Below are 14747 nucleotides of genomic sequence, written 5' to 3' on the forward strand. Positions count from 1 at the left end.
TATATATATATATATATATATATATATATATATATATATATATATATATATATATATATATATATCTTTCTCTTACCTCACTCCCGAGCCTCGCCACAGCAGCCAAGTCTTTCTCAGGCGCCTCACTTCCCATCTCACTTTTCCTCCTTGGTATGAGATTCTCCTCTGAAAGTGAAGCAACAAGTTAATGAACACAGATTAATGGATGCACACCAACATATATCAACTCAATTAAATCAGGCAGCGTACTCACCTTCCTTCGTCAGCGTCGCCGCCTGTAGGGACACTCGAGGCACATAGTTACCAGTGAAGAAGGAGGTGTCCACGTCAACGCCCGCTACTTCTCCCGCCACTCCTGTTCATGGCGATAAAGAGCAAAATTACTCGATCATTCCTTCAACGATCAGTGTCACTCATGGAACAAGTGTGTGTGTATGTGTGTGTGTGTGTGTGTGTGTGTGTGTGTGTGTGTGTGTGTGTGTGTGTGTGTGTGTGTGTGTGTGTTGCAAGAAGTATTTGTGTTGTTTGTGTGATTCTTGTTTGTTTTATTTTTGTGTTTATTTACTCTGCATCTCCTTATCCTCCTCTTTCTCTTCCTCCTTTTCCTCTTTCTTCTCCTTTTCCGTTTCCTTCTCCACCTTTTTCATGTTTCTTTATCCATCTACCATTTTGTGTGTGTGTGTGTGTGTGTGTGTGTGTGTGTGTGTGTGTGTGTGTGTGTGTGTGTGTGTGTGTGTGTGTGTGTGTGTGTGTGTGTGATGCGTGCTAGTTTCTTTTTCTTTCATTTTCATGTAAATACTAACGTTTTCCTACAGGACACCATTATGATATCGTTATTGCAGCAACTGACCTAATTTTCCAGTCACTCATTCAGTCAATCAGTCAGTAAATTAATAAATAAAACACTTACTCAGTCATTCAATCACTCTATCAATCTCTCTCTCTCTCTATCGGCAATGTACATATTCATTCGCCCTTCCTCACTTGCATCATTCATCTCATTGCTTCACTCACGTCACTCACCAAGCTTGATGATGCACCAGTCATGCCCAGGCTTCCTCTTCCTCCTGGTCTCCCATCCATCCATCCACTTCCCGCAACTGGTGAACTCCCCCTCTCTCCACTCCGCTTCGCTATCCTTCAGTGCGATGACAGGGAAGTTCAGGTTAGCTTGTATACTCTACCCCAGCCCCACACTTCACACATTGGAATTCTCTACCTGCTTCTATATTTCCATCTTCCTATCACTTGACTTCACTTAACCTCTTCTGTACTAGGATGTGTTTTCATATATGTTCTGCTTACTATTTGGTAATTTTATGCAGCTTCAGAAACTTATATGGGAGATTAGAATAGTGAAAAATCTGGTCATTAATCATCTTTCCTCCATAGACTCCTTCTAATGTAAATAAAATCGTCTAATCACACCCAAAACTCAAGGTAAAAATACGTCCCAGTAATGAAAGTGTTAAGAAGGAGGTTTCAAGACATTTATCCCCCTTTTTTTTCGTCTAACTCTCTCGACCTGCAAGGGGCTGGCAACTAAGTGTTTTTCCCTCGTTTTTGTCCCCTTAGCCAATTTTCCCTCTTATACAAAAAAGACAAAAATGTATGCTAAGATGTCATGATGTGAAGGGTATCGTTTCATTTCCGTATGATTTTGTCGTCCCTGTGTCACTTGTGATTACTCAGCAAAGAAAGGGCATGATAAAATGATTACTACTTTCCTTTATAAGGAAAAATAAGGATATGATTGGAGTGACGTGTGAGAATAAGTTGACAAGGAACAGAAAGATGAAATTTGTAAGTAGAATATCGACTGCACAAAAGAAGTTCACTGATCAAATTCTAGCCAAGGATAGGATGTTTCTGGGACGCATGCATAGCCTCTCCTTCTCTCTCTCTCTCTCTCTCTCTCTCTCTCTCTCTCTCTCTCTCTCTCTCTCTCTCTCTCTCTCTCTTGTCCTTCCATCTCTCCTTCTGCCTTCCCCATTTTCTTCCACCTATTTCCATATCTAGCACTTTAGCATCACTGTGAATGGTGGTGAGATATGAGAGCAAAGGCAGCGTAGAAAGGAACTGGCCGCTCAACACATACGCTGCGGTCGTGTTCCTGCATTATGGAAAGCACAGCCGGACATCATAACCCACGTGAGGTCTGTTCACAGTCTCGTCTCACCTTCAGGAGGTTCTCGGCCACCGCGAACCAGTCATCAGTGGCAAACAGGATCCTGGCGCCGAGCTGTGGACAGACACGGAGAAACAACCATGAGACAGCACAATTCATCATCTCTGTGATATCTGAGTGGCGCCATATATGACCCTGGCTAGCTGATGCTGCGTTTAATTAACTCAGTCAGATATTCACTCTAACACTCACTCCCTGTTACATCTTTAGAATAATGCAGATGAAAACAAAATATGCATACCGCTTCCCTAAAGATTGCATCATAAGTGTGTATATTTGTGTTAGTTGATATGCCCTTTGTCGTGCATGGAGACTGTGGAGCAGCTTGCCTGGCCACACAAGGGAAGGAGAGATTAGGGGAAAGACAGATAGATACATATTGAGATGACGACAGTATTAGACATGCTCTTTTTTGCTGCCCTTGGCCAGTGTCTCTTACATAAGAAATACATTCTCTGCTACTTGTAGGCTTCGTACAGCTACCCTTGTGCTCTTTACCAGAGAGAGAGAGAGAGAGAGAGAGAGAGAGAAGATACATACCATATCAACATTTTATATACTTGTTTCTTAAAAGTGAAATACAAGTGTCAGTTAATTAGAAATCGATTGAGAGAGAGAGAGAGAGAGAGAGAGAGAGAGAGAGAGAGAGAGAGAGAGAAACTATTCATGCAGTCCCAGTCCAGTAGCCCACACTTCGTCGTAACCTTGCACAGCACCTCACCTTTTCTGACGCCAGATTATTCAGCTCGGCAAACGGGCCTCGCCTCCCCTGTTGCTGGCTGTGAGGGACGGAGCGCCATAACTGCCCTCTACCCAACACTGTCTCTAACTGACTAGCTTTGGCGACTGCTGCTGGGTGCCGACTGGGTTGGCATTCGTCCTTGTTCCTATCTCCTCCTCACCCTCCACTTACACCACCCGCCCCTCCACCTCCGAAGGAGCTTACTACTCCTTGCACTGACTAGTGCAGCCTGCCCAGCACAGTCCTGTTCCCCCAAGGACACCGATGGAACACTACGCGGTGTGTGTGTGTGTGTGTGTGTGTGTTTACCTATTTAGTTGTATATTACAGGGTTCGGGCGGAGCTCATAGTGACCTAGCTGTCTCCATGCCAACCTTTATCCAACTTTTCCTTAAATTTATGAATACTTTCTGCAGCTATAATCTCTTCACTGAAAAGATTGACTTTTAATGATCTTAGAGAGAGAGAGAGAGAGAGAGAGAGAGAGAGAGAGAGAGCACTTTCGGCTCACAACCGAAAAGGCCCGGCTTCGAGTCCCGGGCGCGGCGAGGCAATGGGCAAGCTTCTTTATAATGTGTAGGGTCTGTTCACCTAACAGTAAACAGGTACGGAATGTAACTCGAGCAGTTGTGGCCTCGCTTTCTCAGTGTGTGTTGTGGTCCCAGTCCTACCCGAAGATCGGTCTATGAGCTCTGAGCTAGCTCCGTAATGGGGAAGGCTGGCTGGGTGACCAGCAGACGACTGTGGTGAGTTACACACACACACACACACACACACACACAGTCGCCATCCATTTGAATTCTCACTCTTGTCGCTTGTCACTTCCTCACTTTTTTTTTTATTATTATTTATTCTTTATCACAATAATCAGACCCTATTCTTCCAACCAATGGTGCTCTAAAGGGCCTCTATTCCTGAGGATATAAATATGGATGTACAAATACGGCGAATGCTCAGCAAAATATATTATATAAAAACATTTTTTACTGGAGTTTGCTGTGAATTGATGTTTGCCTTTCCCTATAGGACGTCTCTCTCTCTCTCTCTCTCTCTCTCTCTCTCTGTGTGTGTGTGTGTGTGTGTGTGTGTGTGTGATGGGGACTAATGGAGGAGATAGGGAGCAATATAATAGTAATCCTGATTCCTGAGCCACCTGTAATGACAGAACTCAGGATTAAGATCAACGCTGGTGGAGTCGTGAGTGAACTCAGTGGAGGCTGGACGTAAACAAAATACCTACTTACTGTTATATCTTTGCCTTGCCTCTTGCTTCACTACCATACCCATCACCACAACAACACTAACACAACACTAACAACCACCACAGTACTTTAGCCAAATCATTACAAAGAAAGAAAAAAAGAGGAAAAAAACAAGAGACATCCCACGATATGTAGATAAGTAAATGTCAAAACTCAGAACTCGTAACTGATATTGTGGAGATAATAGGACTGAGTCACCTGAACACACACACAGAATGACAATGAAGGCAGGGAAACACAGGGACAGGAATACCCAATAACCAGTGAACAGTGAAGATTGCGCCACCATATGTGTCAGCTGTGACTGTCAGGTGAGTGGAAGGAAAGACACCACTAACTTGCTTTTTTGACTCACTCAGGCTAGACTGTTTAACTCCCTCAGTACTGGGACACACTTTTTTACCTTTTTGTGTACGATTAGACGTTTTTATTAACATTAGGAAGGGTCTATGGAGGTCGGAAGATTAATGGCCACAGTCTTCACTAGTAGAAGGAAAAAGGCAACTGAACATACCCTATTGTTGGTCTCTTACTCATTCAGGGCAGTTTTATTCCTTCAGTACTGTGATGCATTTTTACCTTGAGTTTTGTGTACGATTAGACAATTTTAATTACATTGGGAAAGGTCTATGGAGGTCAGAAGATTAATGGCCACAGTCTTCACTATTTTAATCCCCAACATAAGTTTCTGAAGCTGTACGAAATCCCGAAATAGTAATAGTGTTGCTTGTGTTGAAATTATTAGCATGATGAAGGTTACATGTGATGTCACTTTGTTGCAGAGTGAGTGCCGGTGCCATGGAGGCGGTGAGTGCCAGCCACGTCAGCGAGGCATGGTGGACTGAGGCATGCAAGAAGGTGAAGAATGCTCTGGTGTTTGTGGACGGACCAACAGCTGAGAGTCTGCACTGGAGTGGTGGGCTGGGCAGGCTGGCTGACGCTGGGGCCAAGAATGTCAAGGAGTTCTCGTCGTTTGAGGTGAAGTGCTGAGGGCATTCATGATCTGTTTCCTTCATTTGATATATTAGCAATTAGGTTTGAATGCATATAGTGTGCTGTACAGTAGTAAATGTATAATTCCAGGGATTTTTTTTTCGGTGCCACAGTGTAAGATATGCCTGATAGTGAAATAAACCAAGTAGAAGTAGTAGTAGTAGTAGTAGTAGTAAGTAAAAGAAACTTGGTGAGTCTGCCTTTCATCATTCACCTTGCTGTCACTGTCAACAGAAAGGCGGCGAGAGGGACGTGAAGGCAGCCTTCCTGCTGAGTGGTCCAGTGCGCGGCACCACAGCCACTGTGCTCAAAGACGTCATCCAGGCATCCAGCTTCCACTACTGCGTGGTGGTCAGCTCAGCCCACCCCAGCGTGCACACCTATGCTCGGTACGGCGGCCGGGATGTAGACGATGGCGTGCTGACCACTGAGCTGGAACAGAATGTGCTGACCTGGATGGGCAACATGGTGGGTATGGCTAGGCAGAGCTGGCCACATTTCAGTACTCAAAGATACAAAGGCTGTGTCATGATACATCTTTACCGGAAAGGAAGTTAAAAGTTTGAGTGACAGGAATAACATCTTGTTTATTTGCTGCTAAGCTTGAATAGGCCAAGTGTTTGTAGATGTGTGAAGGTATAAACACAGAAATATTTAGACCTATCCTAACTTAACAGAGGGAATAAGGAAAAAACTCAATATTTAGAGGCACAAGTCCTAAGAGACATTATTCATTGATTCACTAGATGCATGAACTTAAGACTAAGACAAAATGTAACTTAACCCCTCACAACTTCCAGAACTACACCGTGGAAATATTTTACCTCCCTCTGGTCATCGTCCCGTACTCTGAGGACCTGTTCTTCATGCCAGTGTTTGCCTCTCTGTACCCGCTGCTCAGCCCCGACGTGCCCCGAATATCCAAACACCACCAGGCAGTGACTCGCGGTGACAAAATCAAGCCCCTCGCTGGTCTAGGTGAGTGTGTAGCAGGAAGGAGTGAGATGAGAGTGATAGGATTGGTCAGTGTAAGGATTAAATAATTGCTTTTTTTGCAGTAATTTTTCCTCTGTGCTTGTGTTTTCTCTGTTACATGTCTCATTGGTCAGTTTGATTGCATAGGAGTGTGTGAGAGAAAGGTTAGTTATCTTCTGACCCTGCTTTTGCTGTATTTACCAACACTATCTATGTCAACACTGACCTCACACACTCTCTGGTAAACTCTGGAACTCTCTACCTGCTTCTGTATTTCCAGTCTCCTATGACTTGACTTCATTTAATAAGGAGGTTTCAACACATTTATCCCTTTTATTTTGGATAACTCTCTCGGACATGCAAAAGGTAACTAAGTGGGCCTTTTTTTTCTTTTCATGTTGTTTTTGGCTAGCTCTCTGTTCTTACATAAGAAAAAAAGCACTCAATTCCTTAACTCTCTCCATTAGGTGAAGTTGAGTTCCACCACCTCCCCCATGAGATGCGTGTGTGTGTGCGGCAGCTGGTGGCAGCCATGCATAGCCTCCTGCAGGGGATGAACGCACGGGAGGAGATCTTCACCATGGGACAGACGGCTCACATTGTCGGCACAGAGCTGGATGTGTTTCCTCCAGCAAGACAGAGACGAAAGGTGTGTCTCCACTTTTTTCTTTTTTTTTCACCATGTTGGCTTTTCATGGGAATTTATGGGCTACAGGAGGTACTTTTTGGGGTATCTCCTGTCTGAAACCCCAGCCGCTAGGGAACCATTACCTTAAGTAAGGAAGCCATACCTATACTAGGACTGTGGTCAGGATTCGAACCTGTATGCTTGGAGACCTCTTGGACCCCAAAGCATGCACGGTTCCACTGTACCACGGCAGCCCCTTAGGTGAACATTTCCTGTGAAGAGACACAAACACAGACACTGGATCATGTCAAGAATAGCAAACCCTCCAGCTTTCCTCGTCTCCTAGCTCCCCTTATGCTGTTCTTTCACTCAGCTGACATGACATGTGAATGAAAATATAACCAAACCTAACCTAGCCATAACTTTAACCTAACATAACATAACACTAACTTTATCCCGAGTTAGGTTCAGTTAAAGTTATAGTTAGGTTAGTTTTGGTTATATATACATTCACACATCATGTCAGCTAAGTGAAAGAGGTGTGAGGGGGGAACTGGGAAGTGAGGAGAGCTGGAGGGTTTGCTAATCTTGACATGGACCCAAGCACTTCCTTCCTCTCAGGTGGCAACCAACAAGGTGTCGCTGGTGGTGGTGGACCGCACGCTGGACCTTGTGAGTGCTGCAGACCATAGCGGCGACACATTGATGGCCCGCCTGCTGGCCCTGCTGCCTCGCCTGCCTGGCCACTGCCTTGACTCAGCTATCAACATGGCGCCGCTCTGTGATGTCCATCCGTAAGCTGGCCAAGTGGTGGGGTGTGTTGTGGTGCTGATTAGAAAAGACAAGTTTTTTTGTTTTGTTTTGTTAGGTTAGGTTTGATGGGAATGTGTTGGGAGGATGAAAAAAAGCATTGTTTATTTAACTTTAACTCTTTCACTGTGGCTGGAAACATTTAGCAGCAATAGAAGCAAAGTGTGAAGTGTTTTATAAGTGTCTACAAGAATGCTAGCTATGAAAAGGATATATTTTGCAATTTTTTCTCTGTTCAAAGATTGGATGTGGTTGCAGGACAAGTAAAGATTTCCCAGAAAAATGTACCAAATGACAGTTAAAGGGTTAATATATTTACATAGTACTTGATATTACCTAATACAGTACACACCTGAAATGCTCCTGTAGCCTTATCTTGCCTCCACTGCCAGACATCCCAGCACATTTCCTCAGATGATATAGATACTTTTCATGCTTCTTATCATTCCTCTCACTTCATTACACAAATTCAGACTTGTAAGAGAGGACCTGTATTTTTATGTATGTGTACCATTATGTCTGCTGGTTTGTGTTGTACCTGTGTGTGTCGTGTGTCAGGTCATGTGAGTGGACGCTGGTGCCGGGTTGTCTGGCGCCGCAGGGCAGGGAGCAGCGGGCAGCGGAGGTCCTCGGGTCGCTGGTCACTGCTCCGCCCAAGGAAACACTCTCACTGCTTAACAAACATGTGAGTGTGTCTGATGTGTGTCCTTCACTGCTTGTGCTTGTTGGAGTCAGGCTCTTTGATTTTTCTTTCTTTACTCTCTTCGGCACCATGATGCATTTTCATGTTGATTCTGCACTATTTGGTGATTTCATAAAGCTCCAGAAACTTATGTCGGGATTGAAGTAGTGAAGACTCTGGTCATTAATCATCTGACACCATAAACTCTTCTAATGTAAATAAAGTCATCTAATCACACCCAAATTCATGATAAAAATGCATTCCCATACTGAAGGGGCTAACTAGAGCTGTTCAAAGTAGTGGAGGTGCGGCTCATAAGTGTCTCTGAGTACAGCTTTCTCTGGTTCACATTCCCCCAGGTGGTGGAGGCAGCCAGTCGCAAGGACCTCCCTCCAGGCTCACCACAGAAGGAGGGCAAACTGATGGTGGACAACCTGAAGAGGAACATCCAGCAGTTTGCCTCGGACATTGACGCTTTCACAGACAATGCTGCTCTGCTCCAGGTCAGCTCAGGATTCCCAGTGTCTGATTCTTTAAGTGTCACTGTACTGTACATAACTTGAACTCTTTCATTTTGGGACTCATCCTTGAATTTTGAATGAATCCATTTAATATCATGCCACGTTTTCATATTCATTCTGCTTACTACATATATGATGATTTTATGCAGCTTCAGAAACTCATGTGTAGAATTGAAATAGTGAATTTGTGAAGACTGTAACCATTAATCTTCTGACCTCCATAGAACCCTTCCTAATGTAAATAAAATTGTCTAATCACACTCAAAACTCAAGGTAAAAATGTATCCCAGTACTGAAGGGGTTAACATTCCTCTTGGGACCAACTCCTCAGTGAGCATTTTTTTTTACTCTGTTTTCGTTGGTCAGTGCCGCTCATCCATAGAAAAGCTCTCCCTCCACAGCAAGGTCTTGGGGCAGTGGAGGCAGTGACAGACCCTCGCCACACACACCAGGACCAGCTGTTCAGCCTGGAGAAGCGACTCCTGCAGGCCCTGGCCGACCCAGAGGAGACGCCGCCCTTCACCCAGGTAGCGTCGCCTTTCTCACAGGTAACAGCCTCCTCTCAGGGATTATTGTTGCCTTTCCTGTCTCCTTCATGTCTGGTCTGTTGTCCACGTCCACACCATCACACACGTCAACCTTCATCATTCATATACCAGTCATCTTCATTATAACTCATTTATGTATGTTTATTTGTCTTATTATCTCTCTCTCTCTCTCTCTCTCTCTCTCTCTCTCTCTCTCTCTCTCTCTCTCTCTCTCTCTCTCTCTCTCTCTCTCTCTCTCTCTCTCTCTCTCTCTCTCTCTCTCTCTCTCTAAGTCTATCAAATAACATTCCACTCACTAACATTCTAAAACTATTAAACTAGACATCCTTTAGGGCTCAACATAAGTAGTAGTTCTAAATAGATAGATAAGGGCAATGTGTCTAATAAATCATCAAATATAATACAGACCTAGAGAGAAGAAAAGGAGAAACTGGAGAGCCAACCATATATTCAATACTTTCCTTTTCATCTGGTAATCAAGTGGGCCTTTTTTTTTTTTTTAACTTTTTGTTGCCCATGGCCAACTTCCCCTCTTGCATTAGAAAAGAAATATGTCTCGTCTCCTTGGTAGATCTTCCAGCTGTTGAGGACACGGAAGAGCCACGGAGTCACCCTGGACGATCTGCTGAGCCTGATGGTGTATGTGGCGTCACTGGGAGGCCCTGGTGTATTCTCCCAGCGAGAGGAGTATGCCCTCATCAACCTGCTGTCCCATGCCATTGTGGAGGATAAGGAGGAGCTCTCAGACCTCCTCCTTGAATTGGGTCAGTGGTGAAATGTTGTGCTGTTAGTCGTCACTTGTTCATTGTAATGTCATGTGTGAAAAGGAAGCAGAATTGATGTGTTGTTTTGTTGTGGGTACAGTTGGGGATGAAGTGGATGAGGTGTCAGCCCTGAAGACAGCCCAGAGTGTAGCCAGCCAGCTCCACGCCCTCACCACCGCCAGGGAACACCTCAAAAACTACCGGTGAGAAGCACTTCCACTTGCCAACACTCCTTCACTCACTCACTCAGACATCCTTGTATCAAACACCAAAGGAAATAAGAATTGTTGTGATTTTAGTTTCTGAAAAAGAAAACAAAGGCAAATTCTTATGTACCTCTGCATTCACAAAGCTCTAAGATGTAGTATTTGATATGGTACACCAGTTGTAGGTTGGTTCACATAGATACTGACTGCCACCAAGAGGTCTAATGGCTTCATTCACCTTCCCTTATTTTGTGTTGTCATGTGAAAAGAAAAATCCAGTGTCCTTTTTAACCCCTTCAGTAGCATGACATGTTTTCATATTCATTCTGCTTACTATTCAGTGATTTTAAACAACTTCAGAAACTTATGAAGGGGCTAAAACAATGAAGACTCTGGGCATTAACCTTCTGATCTATGCAGACCCTTCCTAATGTAAATAGAATTGTCTAATCACACCAACAACTTGTTATAAAAATGCATCCCAGTACTGAAGAGGTTAAAAGAATTCATTATATAAGCTCACCAAATCTTGTCATGTTGGTGCCTGCAGGAGTGTACATTCCCCGGGTGACGGGGTGGAGCCGGCTTCCTACCACAGCCTGTTGCCACGGCTGGTGCAGGACTGCCTGGCTGCACCTCAGGGGGAGATCACTGACCTGGAGTACAAGTCAGCCGGGTTCAAGGACCTCATCAAGACCGGCTTCAGGTAAGACTGTGCTTTCTCTGAGGACTGAGTTTGAATCACTTTTTTTCCCATCATCATCAGGCCATCTGGCAAATAGATAACATTTACCCCTTTTAGTACCATAACACTTCTTCATATTTATTCTCATTATTTGGTGATCTTAAATTAAAACAGCTTCAGAAACTGTATATAGGGATTAAAATAATGAAGACTCTAGCCATTAATCTTTTAACCTTCATAGACCCTTCCTAATGTCAATAAAATCATCTAATCACTCACAAAAAAACAAGGTAAAAAGGCATCCCAATACTGAAGGGGTTAAACTAAACTGGCTCTACTCACACTTCTTACGAGGAACATCCTGTGTATTGTCTCCTCACAGCCACAGCCACAGCCACCTCATCATAGCAAACAAGTCCTCTCAGATTAACAGGAAGAATAGATAACACTTTTACTCATCATCTTGACACCCTCTTACTCATACTAACATCCATTATTATATTTATTTATTTATTTATATATTTTTTTCTTACTTTCAGCCTGTTTGTCAATGTAAGCAAGCCTTCCCCACGTGATGCTCCTGTCATGCTGGTGTGGGTGGTTGGGGAGTGTCGCCAGGGGAGGTGAAGGAGGTGAGACGCACAGTGAAGGCCCTCGACTCTCCCTGCAGAGTGATCCTTGCCTCCTCACACTTGTCCTACCCAAGGGACACTGTACAGAAGGCAATGCAGCCCAACTTTTTCCTCAGAGGGTTTTAAAGGGTAGGTTTAAGGCTGTTTCACTCTCTCTCTCTCTCTCTCTCTCTCTCTCTCTCTCTCTCTCTCTCTCTCTCTCTCTCTCTCTCTCTCTCTCTCTCTCTCTCTCTCTCTCTCTCTCTCTCTCTCTCTCTCTCTCTCTCTCTCTCTCTCTCATAATAGTAGAAACAGTAATGGGGATAGTAGTAATAGTAGTAGTGGTAGTAGTAGTGGCAGTTAGTCATGTATTTCAGGTCTTCATATCATTAAGCTATTTAATGGTTGACAAATTATATCATTACATGTCACATAATTAGATAATGCAAGGTTACCACTTACTATACAGCTACAATGTGATGTCAAGTATAAGGAAAGGTAGGAACTATATTTAATGTCTTTATTGTTGTTGTTATTAATTTCCATCATTATCAGTGGTGGATTTTTCACGTGGAAAGCATAGATGTAAATTGAAGAACCAGAGCTAGTATTATTTTTATTTGCTTTTTTTTTTATGAATATATCAATGCTAGTCCTGCTCTTCATTTTCCATTATTGCTATTATTATTTCTATTGTTATTATCGTGTAGGAGAGTCAGGATTGCAGTGGATGAAGGGTAGGGCACAATCTCATTATGAAGTGGCAAGGGTGAACCAGTGTGTGCTGTTATCTGCTGCTGAAGTATGTGTCCAAGTGTGCTATGCTGGAGCCCATGGTGTGTTGTCAGGTGGTGTGTGAGACTGTCCCTCTCCACCATGGGCTGACAGGCTAAGGGTGTGAATAACGCCTGTATTCAAAAACGCCTTGCTCTCTCATCACAGTTTTGCAAGGCCACACAGACAACGAGCAGGATTTTTAAGACGTTTCTCCTTATAATCTTCTAGAAATCTTGTCATTTCATCACTAGAACCATATGAATACCCTTAAAAACATGAGTATCTTCAACTAGAGCCTTTGGAAAGTAGTGATGGTGAGAAAGCAGTGGGTTTCAGAGTACGAGCTTTAGTGTGGTGCTATGTAAGAGTCATTGTGTGTAGGACTGATAGTCTGGTATATATATATATATTATTATTATTATTATTATTATTATTATTATTATTATTTTATTCCATCTAGTCCTCTTACAAGTACTATTGAGTAATTTAATTTCCCACTTGTGTTTGTCTGATTCATGGCAGTGTTGTTGTTATCAAACTGTAAGCTTAAACATCAGTGTCTTTTTTCAACCACTACTAATGGAAATTATTTGGGTTTCAATGTGTTTTTTTTTTTATTCATGACTTCAATAGTTTCACAGATCCTGCTAATCTACAGGAAGAAGACTTAGAGAATCCTATTTTATCACCTCTGTAGCCTTAGAAGAATTGTCACTTTGAATACTATTATTATATTTTCCTATTGTGAAGGGATGACTGGGTTGCCTCAGTAAAAGTCAAAAGGAAATACAGTAGCATGTAGGAAGTTCAGGAGTGTACTAGAGAAAGCAATGAAGGATTGAGAATACTCTGGTCAGCTTTTGTACTTATCCCAGCAATATTCCCCCCAAACACCCACACCACCCAACACTCTTACCACCACCCACCCATGCCTGTTTGTTAATAGTCTGCGTGCTTGTGTGAAGATAGATAGATAGATAAGCAGATAATAGGTTGATAGATAGGTAAATGGACAGATAGATAGATAGGATAAACATATAAATTCATAGGTAGACATATAATTAAACAGATTTGTAGGAAGATAAAAGGATAGATATGCGTGAAAAAATGTGTATATTTCTCTGCTTATTATCAATTCACCCTGGTATGTTGCCAAAAATACTCGTGTATCAAAAGTAGAGACGATAGAAAATGAGAATTAAAAATATCATAGTGTACCTTTCAAGTAAACTACCTCGTTTTTTATTTTTTTCCATAATTTTCTCGCGGGAGATGCAAACACTCGCTGTATACAATATTTACTGCTTTGACAAGTAACCGTATCTGCATGCAATAACAATAAAAAAAAAATGTCACAATAAGTTATAAATCGGTGTGAAATTTGCGTACGTAAAGTGTCCCATTAATATATTTAGTAATGAATGGTTAAAGACATGTACCTTCTGTAGCCACTGTTAATCACACGGATACTTACCGCTGGTCGGCTACGGGTTAGAGCCGCAGTAGTGTTGGTGGTGCCATTGGTGGTGGTAGTGGTGTGTTTAGTGCTACTGTCTCAGTTTTGCCACACACACACACACACACACACACACACACACTCACTCCTATACTGTATACCCAAAACACTCGTAAACACACATACTCTTAACATACCCAAACAAATCCACACTATTGTCGCAGTTTTGCCACACACACACACACACACATACATACATACACACATACACGCAATATCAGTGAAGTGTTGCCTTATTCCCGAAAATTTTATCGCCTCCACCCTCCCCCATCCGGCACCCCAGGGATCCCCGGCAGCCGGCCCCCCAGCCGGCGGGTTCCAATACTTTTTTTCATATATATCGTAACAATAACATCAGCTTCCATAGTATGTTTTTTTATGGTTTTTATAAATATATTGTTGCTTTTGAAGTGTGTTCCGCGTCTCTGTTCGGCAAATAGGTGGTGTTTAGTGGTGTTTTGATTATGGGATAAGTTTATGATCTAGCTGATCACCGGTCAATATTTTTCCTTTTTCTTTTAAATTTGCCATTTTGAGCTTTTTTATTTCAAGCTATAACTGAGCTTTTGTGTTATCAAAGAATCGTCTATCCTCTTTTAAGCGTGAAATCAATTTATTGAGTGAAATATGTGGGCTTTGAAATTGTGTTTGGTGCTGTTAAACAAACCCTTTATTTTTCTTTATTTTATTTGCTCACGTTTATGATTCTCAGTCTAACTCGTTGTAGAATGCCTTAAAAGATTGCCTAGACTCCGTGAAATGTGTTGAAATACTAGCCAAGTGAAAATGGCTTGACTTTATAGGACGTTTTAGGCGAGTTGCATGCTAAAATGTTTTTG

The 14747-nt window shown here is 42.7% G+C and overlaps 2 protein-coding genes across 2 annotated transcripts in view; one reads left to right on the forward strand and one right to left on the reverse strand.

The window, feature by feature from the left end:
* Positions 1-3186, reverse strand: part of LOC123512748 (allantoicase-like) — an 11115-nt gene extending 7929 nt beyond the window's left edge. The window contains exons 1-5 of the mRNA XM_045269322.1: positions 2910-3186; positions 2180-2242; positions 1024-1138; positions 254-355; positions 77-165 (exon numbers count right to left, since the gene is read on the reverse strand). Coding sequence (XP_045125257.1) covers positions 77-165; positions 254-355; positions 1024-1087 — 255 coding nt within the window. The 5' untranslated portion in view covers positions 1088-1138; positions 2180-2242; positions 2910-3186. The remainder of the gene's footprint in view (positions 1-76; positions 166-253; positions 356-1023; positions 1139-2179; positions 2243-2909) is intronic.
* An 867-nt stretch (positions 3187-4053) lies between these two features.
* On the forward strand, positions 4054-13239 carry LOC123512747 (sec1 family domain-containing protein 2-like). The gene is given in 14 exon segments (XM_045269321.1): positions 4054-4503; positions 4975-5170; positions 5420-5653; positions 5986-6163; positions 6628-6809; positions 7410-7582; positions 8157-8283; positions 8640-8783; positions 9203-9328; positions 9921-10113; positions 10214-10316; positions 10870-11025; positions 11544-11605; positions 11608-13239. Coding segments are annotated over 13 exon segments (2013 nt in total). The 5' UTR covers positions 4054-4503; positions 4975-4990; the 3' UTR covers positions 11763-13239.
* The last annotated feature ends 1508 nt before the right edge of the window (positions 13240-14747 follow it).

Source organism: Portunus trituberculatus, chromosome 34 (assembly GCF_017591435.1).
Source record: "Portunus trituberculatus isolate SZX2019 chromosome 34, ASM1759143v1, whole genome shotgun sequence".
In the NCBI taxonomy this organism is placed as follows: domain Eukaryota; kingdom Metazoa; phylum Arthropoda; class Malacostraca; order Decapoda; family Portunidae; genus Portunus; species Portunus trituberculatus.